The 21,130-nt window shown below is 38.0% G+C and overlaps 1 protein-coding gene across 8 annotated transcripts in view; it reads right to left on the minus strand.

Moving 5' to 3' along the window:
- Positions 1-21,130, minus strand: part of LOC119737342 (voltage-dependent L-type calcium channel subunit alpha-1D-like) — a 68,330-nt gene that overhangs the window by 3,087 nt on the left and 44,113 nt on the right. For 6 of the 8 annotated variants that reach the window (XM_038211630.1, XM_038211628.1, XM_038211627.1 and 3 more), the window contains 16 exons: positions 20,302-20,424; positions 19,658-19,723; positions 18,892-18,983; positions 17,657-17,825; positions 16,598-16,725; positions 16,148-16,244; positions 15,654-15,756; positions 15,279-15,380; positions 14,279-14,409; positions 13,493-13,612; positions 12,557-12,909; positions 11,259-11,462; positions 7,424-7,462; positions 5,851-5,859; positions 3,594-3,996; positions 1,549-1,914 (listed from right to left, as the gene is read on the minus strand). In XM_038211630.1, coding sequence (XP_038067558.1) covers positions 1,549-1,914; positions 3,594-3,996; positions 5,851-5,859; positions 7,424-7,462; positions 11,259-11,462; positions 12,557-12,909; positions 13,493-13,612; positions 14,279-14,409; positions 15,279-15,380; positions 15,654-15,756; positions 16,148-16,244; positions 16,598-16,725; positions 17,657-17,825; positions 18,892-18,983; positions 19,658-19,723; positions 20,302-20,424 — 2,505 coding nt within the window. Of the gene's footprint in view, positions 1-1,548; positions 1,915-3,320; positions 3,997-5,850; positions 5,860-7,423; positions 7,463-11,258; positions 11,463-12,556; positions 12,910-13,492; positions 13,613-14,278; positions 14,410-15,278; positions 15,381-15,653; positions 15,757-16,147; positions 16,245-16,597; positions 16,726-17,656; positions 17,826-18,891; positions 18,984-19,657; positions 19,724-20,301; positions 20,425-21,130 lie in introns of those variants that run through there. The other 2 variants (XM_038211633.1, XM_038211631.1) reach the window with 2 other exon arrangements.

Consider the following 21,130-nt stretch of genomic DNA (forward strand, 5'->3'; position numbering starts at 1 on the left):
AAGATAGAAAGAAAACAAAAATATTTGAGGCATTGACATCTCAGATTGATTTTATCTTTTTATAACACAGAGATAGAGAGAGTTATTAAAGAAAGATAAACAGAATCAGGATTCCACAAACATCAGAATATAGTTTTAAAGAAAATTCTAATTCTGCAGGAATTAAAGAACAATTTTGCTCGATTCAAATTTTGATTTGTAGTTTTTATGTTTGCTTCTTTCACATACCAAAATTATATCCGTCCATCTGTTTTATTAGTTCATTAACACTGCAATCAACTTGGAAAAATTCTTCAGAATTTGAAACTGGAAGTGGCGTGCAGATAATGTTTCATGCAAAGTTTACTTAAATGCTGAATTTATGCAAGAACTGGACACATTAATGACTTAGTTAATATCATGTGCAAAGGCCTATGTTGGTCAGTACGTGCAAAATGTAAGTCAACGATTACTTTTTCTGTTCAATAGTCATAGCTACTTAGGAAATTTGAGACACCTAAAATATCAAGAAATTACAGTTCTACATGACATCTGAAAAAGATTGCAACAGAAAAATACAAAAGTCAAAGAGAAATTCTGCCATCACGTGACCAATCGCATGACTTGTTTCTCTAAAGTTAGCAATCAGATATGCATAATGTAACCAATAAGAACAGGTTTCTATGTATAAATTTGCATAATAATGCATATTCATGCTTTGTCTTGAGTGACGTCGTGCTGTTTGCAGTAACGACAAACCACAAACCTGACAGATCAATCTTGAAGATGACGGGTTAGACGCTGAAAATTTAAAAAGCAGTGCGGTTAGCGTTTTGCCGTCTAATTTGTCCAACAATGACATGAGCGTCTTACAAAAGTTACAGCATTGAGCTGTTTCACTCTTCAGTAGATGCAATGTCATTAAGAGTTATCAGCGGAAATATGACAAACAACAGAAGTGCATTGAAATGAGTATGATTTGATCAATATTACTTGGTGGAAGCTTCTGTGAAACAAAACTTTGCATCCAGATAAAATTATACAGAAATATTTTATGATTTTTATGTTTTTATTATTAAATGAGATGTCAAACTCTGCTGTTTAAGATTCACTCCAATGGTTTCATGCATGTGTTGTATGATACATATTCAGATGGGAATTTTCAGTTTTGACTTAGTAGTCACAATTGTTTCATTATGATTCACACAAATGAAGTCATGCATATTATGTAAGTTTTAGTCCCGTCTGGATGATGACAATTCCTCAGCATGCTTAATTGAATTAGACACCTGTTTTTTAATAGCGTTTGAAAACACCTGTGGCTATTTCATGCAGCTGTCAAGTGCAGAAATAAGCTCAGCACAGAAATATTGGCTTAGCGCAAAACAGATTACCAGCCAAAAAGTCATGCCAAGTACATTGATTGAGACTGGTTACCAGCTGAATTTGCCTCATACATTTGCTAAGCATTTTTGAAAAATTTGGCGCGGCAACTTCGAAAAATTGAGCCCTGGTTAGGGTGTTAGTGTTAAGAAAACTGGAAGTTAATTAAAAGAAGAATGATGTTACCTGGGCAACTAGACTCTCGGCACTCCCTTCCACGTTGTCGGGCAGTTGAGAGGATGCTGACTTCGGACCTTTTGGTATCAGCGGCTGACGAACCTTGGGTTTGGTCAACGCTTTGAAGAACGCAGTGGAGGGATCTCGCGAGGTGCCTATCTCGCCAGTGGAATGTCGCAACGCCAGGGGCTCCTTGGTGTTATTGTTATCCGTCGGCATGAGCGTGTCCCCAGCCCGAGCCCGGCTACGGGGCGGAGTAGGGGTGTGATAGGAGGAGCGGACGCGGCGTGGGGAGGACGGTGGCGTCAACCATAAACGCGGGCGGCCATCGTCGCGTGGTTTGCCCTGCGGAGTCATCCCAGCGACGGCCATGACCTGTTTGTGGACAAATGTACTTCTAGTACAGTAGTCTTATATACGTATCAGAAACAAAAGAGATTAAAAGTAGCCGTGTGGTTTACAATTAAATAATCTATTTACCATAGAAACGAAGAGTGAAAAATCAATAACTAGGATGTATGAACATCATGCATGTTCTGATTTGCTGTAATAACGAGATGTTTGGCAAGAAGTGAAACACTAAACTTTCAAACTTTACGTCAATTTATAAAATCATGAAATGTAAAGTTGAAATGGGTGGAAAAGAAAGGACATCAATTGGTACAATGAGAGAATGGGAAGCGATTACGAGAATCATTACAACAGTCTACTACTGGATCACATACCAAGAGAAAAATTATGGGCAAAATAAACAGAAGAATTATCATTTGATCAGTACATTTCTTGATGTAGTTCCCCCAAAAACCACAATGAGCATCGATTTCTTATACAACAATGTTTGCTGGAATTTGACACAATATTGGCATGCAGACTTTTTTTCTTAAATTGTTTATAAATAAGTACTGAAGAGCATTCCAAATTTAAAAATTACCGACTGCAACATCTATACAAATGATCAAAATTAATGAGATACAAAAAATAACCGTATATGGATAGGCCCACATGCTACACTGTTTGTTTATTTTACGCAATTCATCAAACATTCCAAATGTCACACCTGATTTTGCAAAAATTTGCGGCATTTTGCCAAATGGTTTTGTGTCCATAAAAATATACCCATGGAACTAGCAACCCTCCATGTTGATAAAGAGTTGATCGTGCTAACTGCTAAGTGTTAAATGAGATGTAAAGGCATATAGGATCATTTGCATTTAGCTCAATAGTAACCTACTGAATTATTATCAAAAAGCTTACTTTCGTTAAAGATCGTACTGGTGCTAAAAACCCAATGAAATTATTCCGTCTGGCTTGCTCTTATTTAAAGAAATGAAAGTGTAGGTGATTTCCAACGATCAGTCAATTGACTGATTTTTTTAAATAAAGAGTTCTATTGACGAAATCATGTTACGTGATCAAAAGGTTGAGCATGTTTTTTTTTACCGTTTTCTCAAAAAGTGTAATATCCACTGAGCTCAAACTTCAACAGGTTAGGTATTAACATTCTTCCTTGGATTTTGAGTGGTGTTATTTTTGGAAACGATCAAAATGTACGAAAAGCAAGTAATCCTACAAGCCTTTAAGCTATGGATGATGGAGAAGTTTGCAGAGTTATCTTGTAAAGTGAATAACTTGGGAAAATTGTTCTCTGCACCTTCTTGTTCTTCTCAGAGAAATTGCTCTTTCAGAAATAGTCATTTCACAAGGCATGTCCACAAGCTTCTGCCAAATTGTCAAGCATGATGTTCCCATGTTGTGACCCGATCGGCATAAAATTAATTTCTTTTACATTTTGCAAACTACTATACAAAACACAGCCGGAAATAATAACGTATTTACAACTCAATTAAAAAAAAAAAGGTATATATTAATGATTCGAAGCAGAAATATATACACTGAGTTCAAGATAAATGAGAAAGAAAAGAAGGGTTGGGATAAACTGCAGATGACAAGGATGGTTTGAAGGTCTGATGGAAGGATCCAAGATTCTAGAGAGTACAACAGACCGATACTAAGACAATGAGGTGATGGAGAAGGCATCCGTTTCATCTCTTTACCTGTGCCTGAGCAAGCTTCAATGGCACAGCCGTCTTTCTCTCCGAAGCCAGACGTGGCTCCGGTTTACCCACGCAGGACAGCAGCGAGGAGCCTGAGGTCCTGTGCGTCAACGCCGGCACCTTACGATTCATGGGATAGTTAGCGACGCTGTCGCATTCCCCGCTTGGAAGACTTGACTCATCGCCAGGGTAGTGGGAGGAAGTCGGGAACTCAGAGGAGGTGTGGGGAGAGGCGGAGATACTACGCGAGCCGGAGGAGCTACGGGAAGGTGACGGGGTGTGTTCGTGGCTCAGGAGGGGCGAGGTGGGTGGGTGGGAGTTCTCGGAAGAAGTATCACCATCATCGTCTTCATCATCGTCATCCTCGTCGTAACACTCGGTAGTTAGCGTAGGAGGCGGCTCTCTGAGAAAGGGAGTGAATCAGAGAAAAACTATAAATTAGTTTCTGATCAAAAATTCATCTTTTTACTCCAGAGCCAGTGGCAAAGTCAGAATTCCAACAGAGTTCCACAAAATAGGCAATGCTCTAGATAAGATCAACAAAGTCTCAAGTTAACAATTTCTGTCACAGGACTTATTGTTAGAAATATCTACAGTTTCCCTTTGTGTCCATTAACAACAGAAATATTGAAAGTCACAGCATATTTTTTGTTGAACTATCCTAGCTACTTTGAACCCCCAAAATTTATACATGTAGCCAACCTTAATTAATGCTTGAAACAGCAGACTTGGAGTCTCCCAGTGGAATCTTGTTTTTTTGTGCTACAAGTTTGAGGAAAATCATCAGAGATAAATTTGGCTTTTGTCTGTATTCTCCAAAGCATTAAAGATACCAGACTGAGGGCTTGCAAACGACCTGACAAGTTTGTTCTTTTCTCTGCTATATGTTGGTTTTTGTTTTTTAGGATGATATGGTTCTCTGAATGTGCCACTGATTCTGTCTAATTTCAACATTAGTACACAAACTTTAGAGCAAACAAGTCACTAAAATAAAACCTGTCACAAAATTTGTCCATGTTAGGGGATTGTTCAAGGGATTAAATATCACATGATTACTGTTAAGTGTTACTACCTGACTACTGTTTGTTAAGAAGGGAGATTAAAAAGGACATTTACCACAGCTCCTGAGTAATATTGCACAAAGGATATTTTAAAGATATCTTCAAAAGAGTTGAAGAGATAACTTCAAGTGAAAATTATTCACAAGCATTTTACCATCAAATATATCTCAGTCACCCTCAATAAACAAATCTCAAACAGCTACACTTTCCTAGCAACAAGATTGACTCACAAAGATAAAACTTTGTGAATTCAGGAACGATTGAAATAAAACGCCATTTCACAAAGTTTTAGTCAGTAAGATATTGTAAAAAAAACCCAGATGTATGGATAAACCAAAAGATTTCTTTTACTGAATCTAATGTAACAAATTTTAAGTTCATAAGTGTACTGTTAGTTACAATGATATGCCAAATTGTGAGGATTTCATACAGAACTTCCTTTTTAAAAATTTTCCCTCTAAATGTAGGTTTTCGATCATGCAAACAATATTTTGTTAATTTTGAGATTGACTGAGATTAATCCTCAGATACATAATTAATCCAGATTAAGTACTGGGAGGATTATAATACCTCAGAGAGATAAACTGATAATGGCTGTGGGCATGCTTGAACTGTTAGCTAGGCAATCTAGGGATTAAGTTAAATCGTGGGGGGTAACTGACTGGTTAATCCCATGAGCTACCAATCAGAATACAGTATTATTTAAATGGTCCATTATGAACATCTGATTGGTTGACAAAGTACAAGTGATCAACCAATCACATCGCTGATATACTTCCAGGCTCTGTCATGATAATGTGATTGACTGTCAGTCTCCAACCATTTTATTTGATTAAATGGATCACAACAACCAGTACGGAAAAAAAAATATGAAAAATTATTATCTGATAGGATTTCTTGGACTCACAAAAAAAAACACAATTACGAGTGATGTTGGTGGGGCATGATGGGACTGTTTAGGGGTTGAGCGAAGTGCGTGTTTGGACTGGATTGGACAATATGGGGATGTCAGTGGGCTTGGACATTTTATCAGGAAATTGGAGGGAATATAGGAGTAGTACACATGGTATATGAGCCAGAAATGTTATTTGCAATTAAAGGAATCCTGTAGTTGCAGGAGTTTGTGTTCCTGCATGTGGTGAGGTAAAATAAGCAGGGACTCAGGATGAACACAGAATGGGTTCTTTACATCTTACCTGATTATGCTGGATGTTACAATAAGACAGAAAGTAATTAATTTGTCATTGAGCATTTGGAATGAAATGGATTAAAGTTTAATCCCTAATGTAAAATTTGAGATAAAGCTATGTATGTTTATAAAAGGCAATATTTATCCATTGAATGTGACAAAAATAAGTCTTGGTTAACCTTCCAACTTTGAAGATTTCCAAAGGCAATGATTTGCAGGATTTCTCTAATTCAATCAAATTAATTCATGATTATACAAACCTGTCTGAAGCTTTATATATTTATAAATAACAACCAATTGACAAGGCGGGGTTCAACGCCCCCCCCCCCCCCCTGATGATCGGAGGCCAAGTGTCCGGAGAAAAAAAAACGGTCTACATTTCAGCACGCCTCCCTGCACAAATTTCTGGATGCACCCCTGCTAGCCCCCCTAAAATATAGGCTCTAGAACCGCGCCTGTACTTGAGACAGCTAATTTTGTCTGCATAACAATGGATTCTTTACAAACAGCGCCCTCTAGTGGGATGAATTCGGTAAGGGTCTAGTGCTTTATCCGCTGTGCACCTATGCTCGGGTTCGTACATGAATTGCACACGTGGTAAAAAAGTTGCTAGCACGCACCCTGTGTAATTCACGTGCATCTGCTCTTTATATCACATGGCTGTCGTAACAAAAGCGCCCTCACACAGCGTTCTATACAATATTCCATACAATGTCCATAGAGTGACCACGTTACAACTGTACAAATATATTAGTTAAGCTAACAAACGATATCGATAACCAGGATGAGTTGAAAACAAAAGACAAAATCTACACAAAGGCTTGACAGCTAACGCAGAATCAGCAAAAAGCTCTGATGTTTTTTTAGTGGACGTAGCTTCACTGAACACAAATGATGGCAATTGCCGACCGGTACTGACAATATCGTTAAGACGAAAAAAGTAAACAGAGATTTTGAAAGATCTACAAAAAAATACTTCTTGATCTTTGGAAACAGCGGCTATACATCCAGAAGTAAAATTTGACATTAAGATTGACAAAAACACCAATATTTTTGAGAAAGCACCACGTTTACATAAGCAGACTGTACGGATTAGATAAAGGATTTTGAGCTTATGGCCAAAGTATAAACAGTGATATTGCTAAGATATTGAAATTTACATTCTTCAGAAATCTCATTGTTAAACCAAAATTGATTTCTGTTTTTAACACCTTTTCGTGACATAAATTATAACTATTTTATCTATGTTTCATCTTTTATTTTATATTTTTTTTGGGGGGGTGTTTCACAATACCCTCCTAAAAAAACAAATAAAAACAAAACCAAAACAATAAAATAAAAATTAAAAGAAATTTAAGAAATGAATTTAATACAAAGATTTCTAATATTTACATATTTTAAAAGTTTTGTTTTGCAGCCTTAGAACTCAATAACTAAAACCTAATACATAAACTAACAAAAACAAAAACAAAAGAAGAAAGAAAGTGAGATTTGCAGTTAGTTGGCTATCTGTTAGAATAAGAGGTTTCTGGAAAAGCGAGTGAGTTGTTAATTTTGTAAGAAGCACCAAACGGTCTTACCTGAGTCTGCGGGTAATCCTTAAGATACTCTTTGGTATACTAAACTCATCCAATTGTTAACGGAAAAAACAACAAAAGATGTGTCAAGCATCGTCAGTCGAGACCAAAAGTGTTTACGAAAAGGACAGTGTTTCTCAAAAAAACATCCCGCGATGCTTGAGATACGTTCACTTGGTGCCTTAGTGAGCAGTGATTCGCTCCAAGCTATGTGAATCGAGTCTCTGCTCTCAGACTTTTAAGTCATTAATTTTTTTTTTTTGCGGAAGGGGCGGTACCGAGATTCAGTTTACAATTGTAAGTATTTTGCCGCTGGCTTCCCTCGATACATGAGCTTTATTGTCGGGTTGTTGTATTGAATTTTGTGCTTAATATCCTTGCCAGGAAATTGGGTGATTCCATTCTTAGTAAGGGGGGTTCCGGATCGGATTCAGTGAAGAGTTATAGCTTGGCGATAATGCTGACGGGGAAAGTGGCTTTTTTAGATAGTGAAGAACAAATAATTGGCAGCATCTGAAACAATACCGGCGAGACCCACGTGATTTGAGGACCCTGTTCCTTCCAAGATTTCCTGAAACGTTGTTTTTCCACCTATTAAAAATGACACGTGCAAGGCCTAATATTTTTTGTTCTTTTGCGAGCTGTTGTATATATTACAGTACTTTTTCTCTCTTTGAACAATGTCAACACAACTGAACTAAAACAATGATTGAAGTAACATGTGAATGTATTAACCTATTAATTCTTTCTCTGAACTGCCCTGCCTGTTACTCCCTGTACTACCAAAACCACCCATGTACTTTACGGATCGATGAATTCTTCAAGGAATAAATGCAATGTATTAAAGACAATAGTATGGGTGCTAATGAGTTGTTTTAAATTACATATGAAACTAATTATTTTGACTCAAACTGCTTACAGTTGAATTGTTATTTGCATCAATCAGAAATGTTTATAGCATTACAGCAGTAACATGACTTCCAGCTGCTTTTGATTTTTCTTGATACATGTTTTGACTTTTTAATTGATTGTAAATCAAAATAAAAGAAACACCAACTTTGCGTATCGATTTCAATTTTTTTTTAAATCACGGTGCTTCGAATTACTTGCATATCCCAGACAATTTCTGAGGACACGAGATAAGTGAAGACTGAAGAGCTACGCATATCAATGGAATATTTGAGATTCTCACGATTTTTGTTTCTGGATGTAATAATGCACTCTATGTTCCACAAAAAAGCTGAACAAACACATTCTTGCCCGTGGTCATTTTTCCAGAAGGATTAACATTTTTCTCTACACTTTCCTATTCAGACAGGATTGATTAAACAACTCATTTTAAGAGATTGCTTGATAACTCAACACATTATTCTGGTTGAACAAACACCAAGGCACACTGTTTGCTTGAACAAGTCCAATTTTCATTAAATCTGAATCGGTCTTATTTTGATTTCCGACGAGGCGTTGGGAACGTTCATATGAGCACCTCGGGTAACGAGGGCTCGGGAGATTTATGGGAATATAAAAACAGTGTTTGTTTATGAAGTCAATAGTCTTCGTCAATTCCAAAATCTCCAACGCATGGGTAAAAATTACATTAGAAAATTAAGTCCAAACCTTGTGATTTTTATCAGTGAATGCCTGAACACTTATTAAAAAGTTTTGCAGAACCTAATGTATTTTTAGCATTCCTTTTTATTTATCTATATATATTTTTTCGGTCGTTAGTTTCCCCTAACCCCTAGGTATATTTTAATACCATTTTTTTTTAAATTAACCACAATCTAACACTATGCAGTAACATCAATGGTAAATTAGCATATTCTTTGTGCTTCAAAGGAAGCTGATGTTTTGTGGTGGAAACAATTTTGTTATTTTTTTCTGGACTAAGAAATAATTTGTTTTACGCTGACCGTAAATAATTTCAGTCATATTTCAAGGCAGCTTTATTCAGAATACATTAAAAATTGGAAAACAATTTCAAAACACAAGACTTCTTCAAATGACATGAAGATAAATGATGTCAGTATTACAAATTTCAATCATCCCGTTGGGTACCCATTGAGATATATCAATATAAATGATGATTTCAAGAGAGTGATGAAGAAAAGAAGCTTAAGGATTTCCAACTTACCTTTCAAACCATAACTAGTTTCTGAAGATTAAAATGATGCAAGCCTTACTTTGTCAGAAATTGTTGCAATCATGCAAACAACTTCTTCAGGCCTTCTGAACATTTCATTAAAATATTTAATCTCTCAAGAAAACAGACGAATATGGAACTTTTTAGCAGTACCTAAATCAAAAAGTGCAATGAGACTAACACAAAATTTCATCTGACGTTCAAGTATGTTCAAGTTAGGCAAAGGACGAGAACTGCTTCAAAAAAAAAAAGGTTTTCTCAATAATAAATAACGAGTTTTTCAAACCAACATTTTTTTCCTCAAAAGAAATATTGCAGTTGTATAAACAATAATAAATAACAAGTCTTCAAACCCACAATTTGTTTTCCATATAAAATTTTAAAATGTAATTTTTAAGGCAATATCTAATCAGTGCTAAAAGAGAATCGATAACACACCAATAGTAAGAAAGTCACAACCTAACCAGCAAACTACAACTATTCACAAAATCTATAATGTATATTGGTCTACTAAAACACACATCATTAATTCTTTCTTCTGACTAATTGCTCGAATTTACAGGCAAACTTTGCCCGATTTAGAATGCCAAGAAACCTTTTAAAAGCAATCATAATAATATTGGTCTATATAGGGAATTTATGTCATCAAGAAAAATCTGAAAAAGGGAAACTTGAAAATTATGAAATTTGTAGGGGAAATTTTGTGGATTTGCAAATTTTGCATCAGTATTTCAAGTATTTTTATTTTTATTTTTTAAAACTTTACAAAAGACTTGTTAATGAAATTATTGACGTAAATAAAGCAAACCTCACAATTTTTTCCAATAGCTGAAATCAGTTGATGATGTCTGAGGTTTATGGAGAAAAACAAATTATGCTACTTGGCGACCAAAGCACTAAGCTTCAATTGTTGATGATTTAGTCTCAAAGCCAAAAGTATGAGAGGCAAAATTTCCATAAATGGAAGCTAGTTTTACCCAGAATGAATCAATTTTTTCCGAAAAATATTCAGAATCTGTCCGAAATTGCCACATCAACATTCTTCAGTGGATTCCTTAAGTGAAAGTTAAAAAATTCAATAGGTCTAAGCAATAATGCAAGTTCATTCTTTCATTTACTTTTGTTCTATTCAATTTCATTGCCTCTTCCTCTGCTTCAAATCCCAACCCAAGGAAAACAAGTGATTCCTTTGGTTGGCTTTACATATTACTCCAAGTTTTCCTCAAACCTCTAAAACTGAAAACACCTCAATTCTCTGCCAAAAAGCATTCTTCAGGCTTTCAATCCGCAATCTTATAAAATGTTTACTAATAAAATGACTCCTGTGTCTGTCTTCGCCCAACATTAATATGCATGATTCATTGGCTGGAAGTTAAGGGTCGAAACTTATCATTTCATGATGGCCATTATTTTGCAATATTTTCACAATTTTTGAAATTGTAAAATATTTTGGTTGCTTTTTTTTTTCACAGAACTTCTCCATTCCCCTTCCCTGAATAAGGCAAGTCGGGAAAAAATGTCACAAACACATAAACCTAGAAGTCGTATACTACCATAAAATCACAGCGTTTTTTTAAGGTCAACTTGCATTTTCAAGGAATCCTTATAGTTTTGGCACTGGAAAAGATAAATTTATAAAACAGAATGAAGTACAGTATATTTTTTCTGTTTTTTTCTGCAGAGTTTTATTCTTACCGACTGTAATCCCTGTAGGGTTCCCTGTAAGGGTCCTGGTACGGCTCTCTGGAGTCTCCCGCGTTATGTTCTACTTCTTGCCTTCCTTGTCCTAACGTTCCATAGTTCTGGTCATCGCCATGGATACCGTTACGGTACGGCTGTTCTAGATGGTGATCCTCTTCGGCGAGTAAGGGTTGCATGGCCTCACGACTCTGGCCAGAACTGGGGATGCAAAAAGGGGAGGTATTGCAGTTGAAGTCAAAGAAATCTCAAATCTTCACAAGCCACCCACCACAAGCCATCACAAGTCATCAAGTTATCACAATTGAATCACAGGTCAGTCACAAGTCATTCACAAGTCAATCACAAGTCAATCACAAGTCATCACAAGTCAATTAGAAGTCAGTCAGAGGTCAGTCACAAAGTAATCACAAGTCAGTCACAAGTCAATCACAAGTCAGTCACAAGTCAATCACAACTCAGCCACAAGTCAGTCACATGTCATTCACAAGTCAATCACAAGTCAATCACAACTCAGCCACAAGTCAGTCACATGTCATTCACAAGTCAATCACAAGTCAATCACAACTCAGCCACAAGTCAGTCACATGTCATTCACAAGTCAATCACAAGTCAATCACAACTCAGCCACAAGTCAGTCACATGTCATTCACAAGTCAATCACAAGTCAATCACAAGTCAGCCACAAGTCATTCACAAGTCAATCACAAGTCAATCACAAGTCATCACAAGTCAATTAGAAGTCAGTCAGAGGTCATTCACAAGTCAATCACAAGTCAGTCACAACTCTGTCACAAGTCAGTCACAAGTCAATCTGAAGTCAATCCCAAGTCAATCCCAGTTACTTTGAGTAACCATTCATAGTTTAATTGGAGACTGGCAATAAATGAAATCCCAGACTGTCTGTGTTTGCCTACAAGAATGTTTTATGAGTTATGTACGAATACGGAGAAGATATAGTTATGCACTTATAAGCTACATTATGTTTGACATCGCAGAGTGAACAGAATAAACAGTACAACAATCTCATGAAATGCCAACAAATTTAGGACCAAAAAACAAACTCAAAACTATAAATGGGGTAAAAATCACTTATGAAATTGAAAGGACATGCTGTCTGTTTCTGTTGCAATGCCAATAAAATCGGGAACACACATGGTCACACGATCTTATCATCTTTGGCCAATAGAGGGAGCTCTGGGTTGATTTAATCGGTCCATGTATTGCATAGAGGGCCAATTCTCTTGTTTAATTAATCCCAGGCACTGCTGGAGTTCAACACAATATCTACACACCTGTGTCGATGGTTCCTACCAGTCACGTTGTTGGGCGAGTACCGCTGGGCACCGACCGGCGAGAAACCAGTGGAGTTGGGTGACGATATATGTAGCGAGTTCCCCGTAGGGGGTCTGCCACCCCTGAAGGACCCCCCACCGGACGACATGCTGTACGGCGACCGGCTACGCGGCGTGTAGCTGTAACTATTCAACGAGTTTGCTGGTGAGAGTTTTCGATGTTGGTTGGACGGAGAGACTGCGAGGTTGTTGGCGAGGGGGATGTTGTGGGGGTGGGTGGCGTTGGTCTGGGGGGCGGACTGGCGGCGATTGTGGTACATGTTGAGCATATTGCCAAAAAGCGAATGACTCCGCTGAAAATGGAAAAATAACATAACATCCATCGATACACACTTATTGTAAATTGATTTGCTCAAATTTGTGGGTCAGTACCGAAAGGTTGTTCGGTCAAAATGGGTCCTTGGCTCAAATCTTGAGCTAAGAGTTTTTCCCAAGGAATTTGTCAAAAATACCAATTTCAGAAGAAGAAATACATGAAACATATTGGACTTCTGTAAGGACCTTTCTGATGTTATGATAAACATCGATTAACCTTAACTCGATCATTTGTATGAAAAAAATAATATTAAATTGAAGGATTCGGGACTGTTAAAGATTTAAGAATCAACCATAAAAGTTTCCATGAATTCCGACAAACTTGATGTTGAGGAATGTTCACTCAACAACCAAAAAGCAAGATAACAATATCCAACAATGTATATAAAGTCAATGAGCATTTTTAACTCCAAAAATACTATCGGCTACCATCACAGAACATGATTTTAACAAAAGAAAACTTACATGAGACTCACGTTGTACATGTACCAAATTTCTTGCAAGAGACTCTTGTTAAAAGTCTTTGACTTGGTGTAACAAATAATATAAGAAGCATCATACCCTGTGTGATGGTTCGTCTAGTTCCACAGCTTCACTGACTTCATCATCCATGTCTTCTAGGTTGCCTGAGATGGCTCGCCTGATCTGGGGACCTATCTCTTGTAGCGTTCGCAGACCAGCCTGAAATAAACAAGAAAAGGGGGAGGGGTTTGTTAGTGTGGAAATTCTTTCAACTAAAAAAAATGAGGTAATGGTGTGTTTTAAGTCTATATCCAACCTGGTTAATGCCAAATATAACAATAGGTCTTGCTAGAGATGTCAATAGTTTTTATTCTGTTTAATTACAGCAATTGATGCTGTACTCAAAGTGTTAAGGCAACATGACATAGTGAACAATTATACAAATATAAATTACTTGTATATACACTAATGAATATGTATATCGTATGAATATGTACGAGTGCTATTATATGTAATGATGAGTTACTTATTCATTGTACATAATCCAGTCATTTATTGGACAATTCTTCTGAGGAAGAAGATGTGATGGAGTGAGATAAATGGAATGTTCCAGATTTTGGCCATAAGCCCCGCCCACTTTTCACATGGTTGTACAGCGACAGCTGTGATTGGCCTAAACAATCGTGGGCCGTGGCTTAATGGATAGGACTCTTCAGAGAGAGAGTGGGCGGGCCGTCACAGCATTATGGGGAAGTTTTTCGTTGTTGGGCTAATTAGGACCGAGTTATGGGGACTTTCTGCTGTCCCCCAGCGTCTGCGGTCCCCATAGTACCATGGGACAACTCATGCGTAGTCCCCACAACTACGGGACAAGTCTGGGTGTACCTGCAGAGCGACCGTGCCCTGTTCATGGCCTTGCATCTTGAGCTGGTCGTGCTTGCGTTTCTTAAAGCGTCGGAAGTAATCCTGAATCAGAAAGGTTGCATAGAATTTGCCCACTGTCACGTCATCATCGGCTGAAGAAACAAAAACAACAAATAAAAACATCAACAAACCATTCCAGCAAATCACTTCTTCAACGTGACTTTACGTCAGCTGTGTGTACTCGGTGAAAAGTTTAAAGGAAAAACATAACTGAAAGCGCCATTAGCTGATGTTGATGTAAATTAACCAGTTTTGTAGTCGAGTCTGTCACATATCTATCACAAGGCCAACACAAGTAAATCTAAAGACCATTCACAAGTCCGGTTACAATATACTGGGGATGAACTTGAAGCATTGCCTTTGTCAGAAGATCACTTGTGATTGAGTAGTGAAGGAATTGTGGTGAACTAGACTACAACAAAAAATAACTATGTCAAATATGGGTCAAACACAAACAGCAAGCCCGCATTTAGGCTTTGTTACTCATCTGAAACAAGACCAGGCTATTTTAAAGGCATGTAGGATCATTTCTGTTTTTCATGCGTTTTGTTCATTTCCAAATAATGACGCCACTCAAAATCCAAAGAGGAATGTTCAAAACCTAACCTGTTGAAGTTTCAGCTCAGTGGATATTACTCTTTGCGAGAAAACAGTGAAAAACCAAGCACAACCTTTTGATTACGAGAAACGATTTTGTCCATAGCACTCTATTTTAGAAATCAGTCAACTGATTGATGCTTGGAAATCACCTACATTTCTTGATTTCTCGTAAATGAAAGCAAGCCAGACGGAATAATTTCACAGGGTGTTAAGCACCAGTGCAATGTTTAATCCAAGTAAGATTTTTGTTAATAATTTGGTGGGTTACTTTTGGGATAAATGCAAATGATACTATATGCCTCTTAGCACTGGTACAAAACAGAAATAGATGCTGTCAGAAATCGTCTTCAAGTGTTTCTACCTCCAGCCGGGGGAACTACTTGGTCCAACATCTTGGTACTCGTCCGCTTCCAAATCTTCCTAATGACTTGCCGCAGCTCATCATTAGCCTTGTCTATGTTACCTGGGGGTAAAACAAGACAAAAATTAGACTTGTATGCAAGTCTAATCCAGAATATGATAGAATGATACAGAGTTATCATCGAGCCAATAAATGACGCAGATTCATCAGAGTAGCAGATCAAACACTGACACCAATGGCTCACAAGTCCATACTTCATAGAATCAAACTTTTACAATACACCAGATTCGCCTAAATCAGGGGCCTAAGATCTCCTGAAGCTAAGGGTGGAGGACACGAAATGTTTCGCCCCCGTGATGTCTTTTACATACTCACCCTCAGTTTTGATTTTCAGCGATGTTCTGATCAGAGCAAAGAGCGTTGCATTAAACATCACTGTGCCGTCACTGTTGAGAGGCATGTTCATTGAGACTAATCTCTGCATGTCAAGAAAACCAATAAAAAAACAAGGACATAGTCAACTCATCTCATCAATGGTCATGAGTCGCAATCACCTTAAAAAAACCCACTTCTACATGTAATGCTTGAACGTCTCTGCGACAGTCAAAACGTCATCTTGAAATTTCTCGACCCTGACGTCTGCTGCACGTAGCTATAGGTAACCAGTGACGTAACTAACCCCAAAAGCGTGGGCTGAATAATCAACTAAACTAGTTCAACTGTAGTCGACTAGCGAAGGCTTGAAACAAGTTAGTCAAAATATGGATAACTATAGTTCTTACTCAAGCTGGCTAGTTCCCGCTCAAACTAACTACAGTAATTGCTCAAACAAGCGCCCTCTGTTGACAATCCCTGGCGATGTTTCTTACCTTGCATGCTATTCTGTACGGGCAGAGTTTGCCGAAGCCTAGAGGAGGTGAGATCTGTCGCAGTAACGCCACCACATCTAAATGCTTGATCTTTCCACTGAATAAAAAAGGGAGAAAAAAACACCAAAAGAACGATAACCATCAGCAAAACCATCCGCGCCTTCTTAATCAGACCTGACTAGTGTTTTCTTGATCGACAACAAATGAAGTAAACTGAGAATATAAAAGTTAACTGAGTATATTGTCCAGGAAATGTTGACCAGGATATTAAAATTGTGTCTTGAACAGGAAATCAAGTTTTACGTACGGACAGTAAGCACTTGAGACAAACCAGGATAGCAATTTACGGACATGTGGACAACACTAAAGTCAATATAATATTATTGACTGTGCAATATTGTAATATAGCACCAGAGGAAATATCTATCTATTGACTGGGGACAAACTTACGTGGCTTCCGGGTCATACTCGGCCCAATTGCGGACAAACTCGTCCAGGTGGTGAGGGCCCAATATGGACCAGTCCCTGGTCAGATAGTCAAAGTTGTCCATGATGACCGCAACAAATAAATTAATGACCTACAAATGGACACCAAAAAGAAAGAATGAAACGCTGATATAGGGATGACATCCATCCAAAAATCACTGATTCATGCTTTTTGTTATAATGGCTCTGAACATCCCGTGGCAGGATCACATGAGGAATGTAGACCGCTGGCTTGCCGAAGGAGATGAAAAAGATCCGGAAACGCTGTCTCAAGCTTGCAGGGCATTGCGTCCGTCACCTGGAGCTGGCCGCTAGCCCAATCATTCTATGGGAGCCTACATGGGGCACTGCCTCATGTAAGAAACGAAGTTCATCCTTCGTGGACATACTGAAACGGCTTGACCACCGCTGACCACCGATGACCACCGCTGAGGAGCTGCGCTCATGCATGCTGGACCAGGACATCTGGACCACGATCATTGGGCGGGCTCAAGCTGCCATATGGCCTCGACTTGATTGATTGATATAATGTGGATTGTAACATATGTTAATCATTTTAAAACAATTCGCTGATAATCTTATGTGGAAGTTGATTTTTTTTGTTCTTAGGCAAAAAAAAATAAGTCTCCGGTTTCTGGTATGGAGCGTGTCCAAAAAGTGGTGCGGCGACGCGGCTTTTTTTTACCTGACTTTTTTGCTTCAAATGTCGGCTGATGACTGCAAATGGTGCCCGACTAAACTAAGTGCAAATATATGGGAGTCCAGAGAGGCCACATAAAGCTTATTCTCGATCATAACCCCATCTAAAAACACGTTAAAATTGTGCAGCAGCAGGATTCCAGTCAAACCAGTGAGTTTGGCGGTTTTGAGACATCATCTTTCATTGAAAAAAAAACTGTTTCATTTTGCCGACGGGCATGGCTACGGCGACGCGCGCGCATACCAGAAACCGGAGACTTTTTTTTGTTGGCCTTAACGGTCTTTTTAACAAACTCTATACTTGTCACTAGACGGCAATCTTACCAGGAAAGAACAGAAGCTGTAGAAGGTCAAGAAGTAGATATAAGCAAAGTCATTGCCACAATTCTCGTCCATGTTGTTTGAGGCTTTCTGGACATGTTTGTCACAAACAGCCGCTGGTGAATAGGAGCATGCCAACATGACCTCCTGCCATGCTTCACCTGTTGCTGACCTGAGAAGAAGAAAAAGGAACCCCCCAAAAATTAAGGATAATGTCAGACACGATTTGTAACAAAAATTTGTTAAAGTTGAACAACAACATTTGCCTGGAGTGGGGTTTGGTAGAGCACTGGAATGGCAATCCGGAAGTTGCAGGTTCACTCCCCACTCCACTCAATTTCTTTGTTCGACTTTTACAAATTGTTATTTTGCACCTGGTCAGTTTCCCTTCATGGTTTATATGAAAGATTTATAATAATTAACATTTTTAATATAATTTAAAGTGCAAACAAAATACCTTAAACACTTGGTGAATTGCGAACTGATTATATCTGCTCAAAATGGCGCTTATTGGAGATGACAAGTTTATATTGGGTCAAAGGTCACAGCCCATTGTTTTAATTCTGCCTAATAGACCATAATCATGTTGCAGCCATTTGATTTTTTTTCCATTCAGACCAATATAACCAAAGCGAGGCTGGATGGAAAAATAGTCTGGTTCATTTTTGTACACAAAATTATCATTCAGTACTGTTATTGGACACAGGGAACATGACTGAAATGGTGGCAGCCTGTTAAAGGCCTATTGAGGCACTTGATACCGTATTCAAAGGATTAAGGTGTTGTGTACAGATTTTGTGACCAGGTGTGACAAGTGTGGCATGAGTGACACGTGTGACATTTGTGATGTGTCACACATGGGATGTGCGAGACACATAGGGCATTTGTGACATGTGTGTGACATGTGACACGTGTGACATGCATGACACATGACGTGTCCGATACATACGGCATTTGGGACAGGTGGCATGTGTGCAGACAAAAACATGTGACATGTGTGACATATGACACACAAATTTAAACCGGGGGTATTACTAGGGAATGTCAATCTTGCCCCTTTGTCTACTATTTTTGCCTTTTTTAAGTCAAATTTAAAGTCAAAGGACTTGTAATATGACTTGTGATGGAATTGACACATTTCACACAGTAACACTGTAGCTTCTTTCATGAAGGATAACGTCCAGACGATAAGTCTTCAAACTAAAATAATCTGATTTAACTGAGGAAGCAACCCTCACCTGAACAGCACAAGAAGCGCGGCCACAAATGTCTGGAAGTTGTTGTTTCGATTAAGAGGTCCGTCGAGGGACGTCGCTATCTTGCCAAACATCTGCAGAAAAATTTTTTTTTTTAATTTATTAATTTTAATTTAATTGTGAAACATTGGGTATAGGTTTACGTAATAAAATTGAGAGAATACTATCTTTTCATTAGAGAAGAAACAATTGAATACTTGAATAAAATATTGAATTATCATCTATTAAAAGGGAATTTACAATATTTGTTTTTGCTGTAATTTTCAGAAATGGATGGATTTTGGGGATTAGTATTTTATAGCAAATATTGTTGCACTGACTTGTTTGAAGTTTTGTGTTCGTAGATGCTGGAAAAACCAGGAAAAACAATCATGTTCTTGTAGTCTGGTTCCCTGATCCCCCTTGAATTGAAATGGAGCAACTTATAGACGTCGGGGAATTGTATGGTCAGGGAACCAGTGAAGAAGGCTCGTACCAATTCATAGATGTGTAATCGCTTGTAAACAAAATTCAGACTAACTAAATATGGTAAATTGGGGGCACTATATGAAAAAAAGCCAATTTTTTTCAAACGCTGGTCGGCCAACCAGCTTTGATCCAAAAATTACAATATTAACAGGATGCTTTAGACTGTCGTTCACTAACAGTCCAGTAAGGTAATAATTTGGTAGTTTTGTATTTTGATTTTTGCAAATGTTCTATATTTCCTTTAAACTGAGTTGAAGATAAGTTTTTAAAAAAAAGGTACCTGCATGCCTATTACAGCATAGATGAAGAACAACATCACTATCAACAGGGCCACATACGGAAGTGCCTAGAAAGACAACAAACAGATTCAATTTGGTTAGAGCATACATGTTGCTAATAAAAAAAAGCACAAAGAATCAGACAAAAACCTTGACCCCTGGTTAATGAAGAAATTCTGGACTCCAATCTAGGGGAAGGTTCGAACCCCACTCCCCTTGCCAAACCTCAAACCCTGATTAATGGAGGAAAAAAATGTGCAAAACTCTAGTGCAAGGTTCGAACCCTACTCTCTTTGCCAAACCTCCTGCCAAGATCTATAAAGAAATGTGTGACTGGTGTCTCGGGCATGGTTCGAATCCATCCTTGCTAAACCTCATCCCCCGATTATAAATATTGATTCAAATTTAGGGGAAGGTTCGAACCCCTCTCTTGCTTCACCTCAACCCCTGATTACTGAAGAAAAACTTTGCAAAAATCTAGGGCATGGTTTGAACCCATCCTTGCCAAACTTCATACCATATAAAAGAAGAAAATTCTCAACTCACAGCTGGGGCAATCACCAAAACTCATCTCCTGATTAATTACTTTAGAAAAATTTGACAAAAAAATCTAGGGCCGGGTTCGAATCCAGCTTTCTCTGCTTACCTGGAAGGACTTGATAAATGTCCAGAGTAAGGTTCGAATTCCCTCTCCCTTACTTAGCAACTTGACCAGTCTCATCACTCGGAACAATCGAAAAAAGTTGATGCTAAATCGATTTTCTGAATCCTGCAAGGACACAACAGACAAACACAAGCCTTGCTTACATTGACTTGTTTTTCTGGTTGACTTGTCTCGCATACATGCCAAGTAAACTACTTTGCAAGAAACATGTCTTCAGTGTCGGAAAGACTTACAACAAAAACTTACCTTTTCTTTCAAACATATGGAAACAAATAATATTAAAAAGAAATTTGTAATACAAAATAATATATTAGCAGCAAATAAAAACTCAATTTAGATTATACAATTTACGTCTTTTAAACATGTTACTCAGCTGCAGAAGCAAGTCCATGCTGCTAGTTCTTTCAAATGTTAATAAATGCACGCCTCTGTGTCCCCTACATATTTGTTTCTGTATCACTGTCATTTAGCGGTGAGAAATGTCTTGCTAATAAGCAGGTACGGTATTTCAACTGCGCATGCGCAGAATGACATGGGTCACGGGTTGTTCAGGATGATCAAACGCTAATCGAAGGCACATAAATGCGCAAGGAAATGGTCGCACGATGTTCACGCGTTAATTACAAGCAGAACAGGCATGCATGTTATACCACGTAACACCGCGTCAGCAATTTATCCTGAATGACCTTTGAACTGGACTACTTCATCGAATACCAAACTGGCTTATTAGGCCAAATCACGTTGTTGATACTAATGTTAATATATCGTTTACCTCAATGTTTATAATATGCCCTCCAACATATATGACAAC

This window comes from Patiria miniata, unplaced genomic scaffold, assembly GCF_015706575.1.
Source record: "Patiria miniata isolate m_02_andy unplaced genomic scaffold, ASM1570657v1 HiC_scaffold_3, whole genome shotgun sequence".
NCBI lineage: Eukaryota > Metazoa > Echinodermata > Asteroidea > Valvatida > Asterinidae > Patiria > Patiria miniata.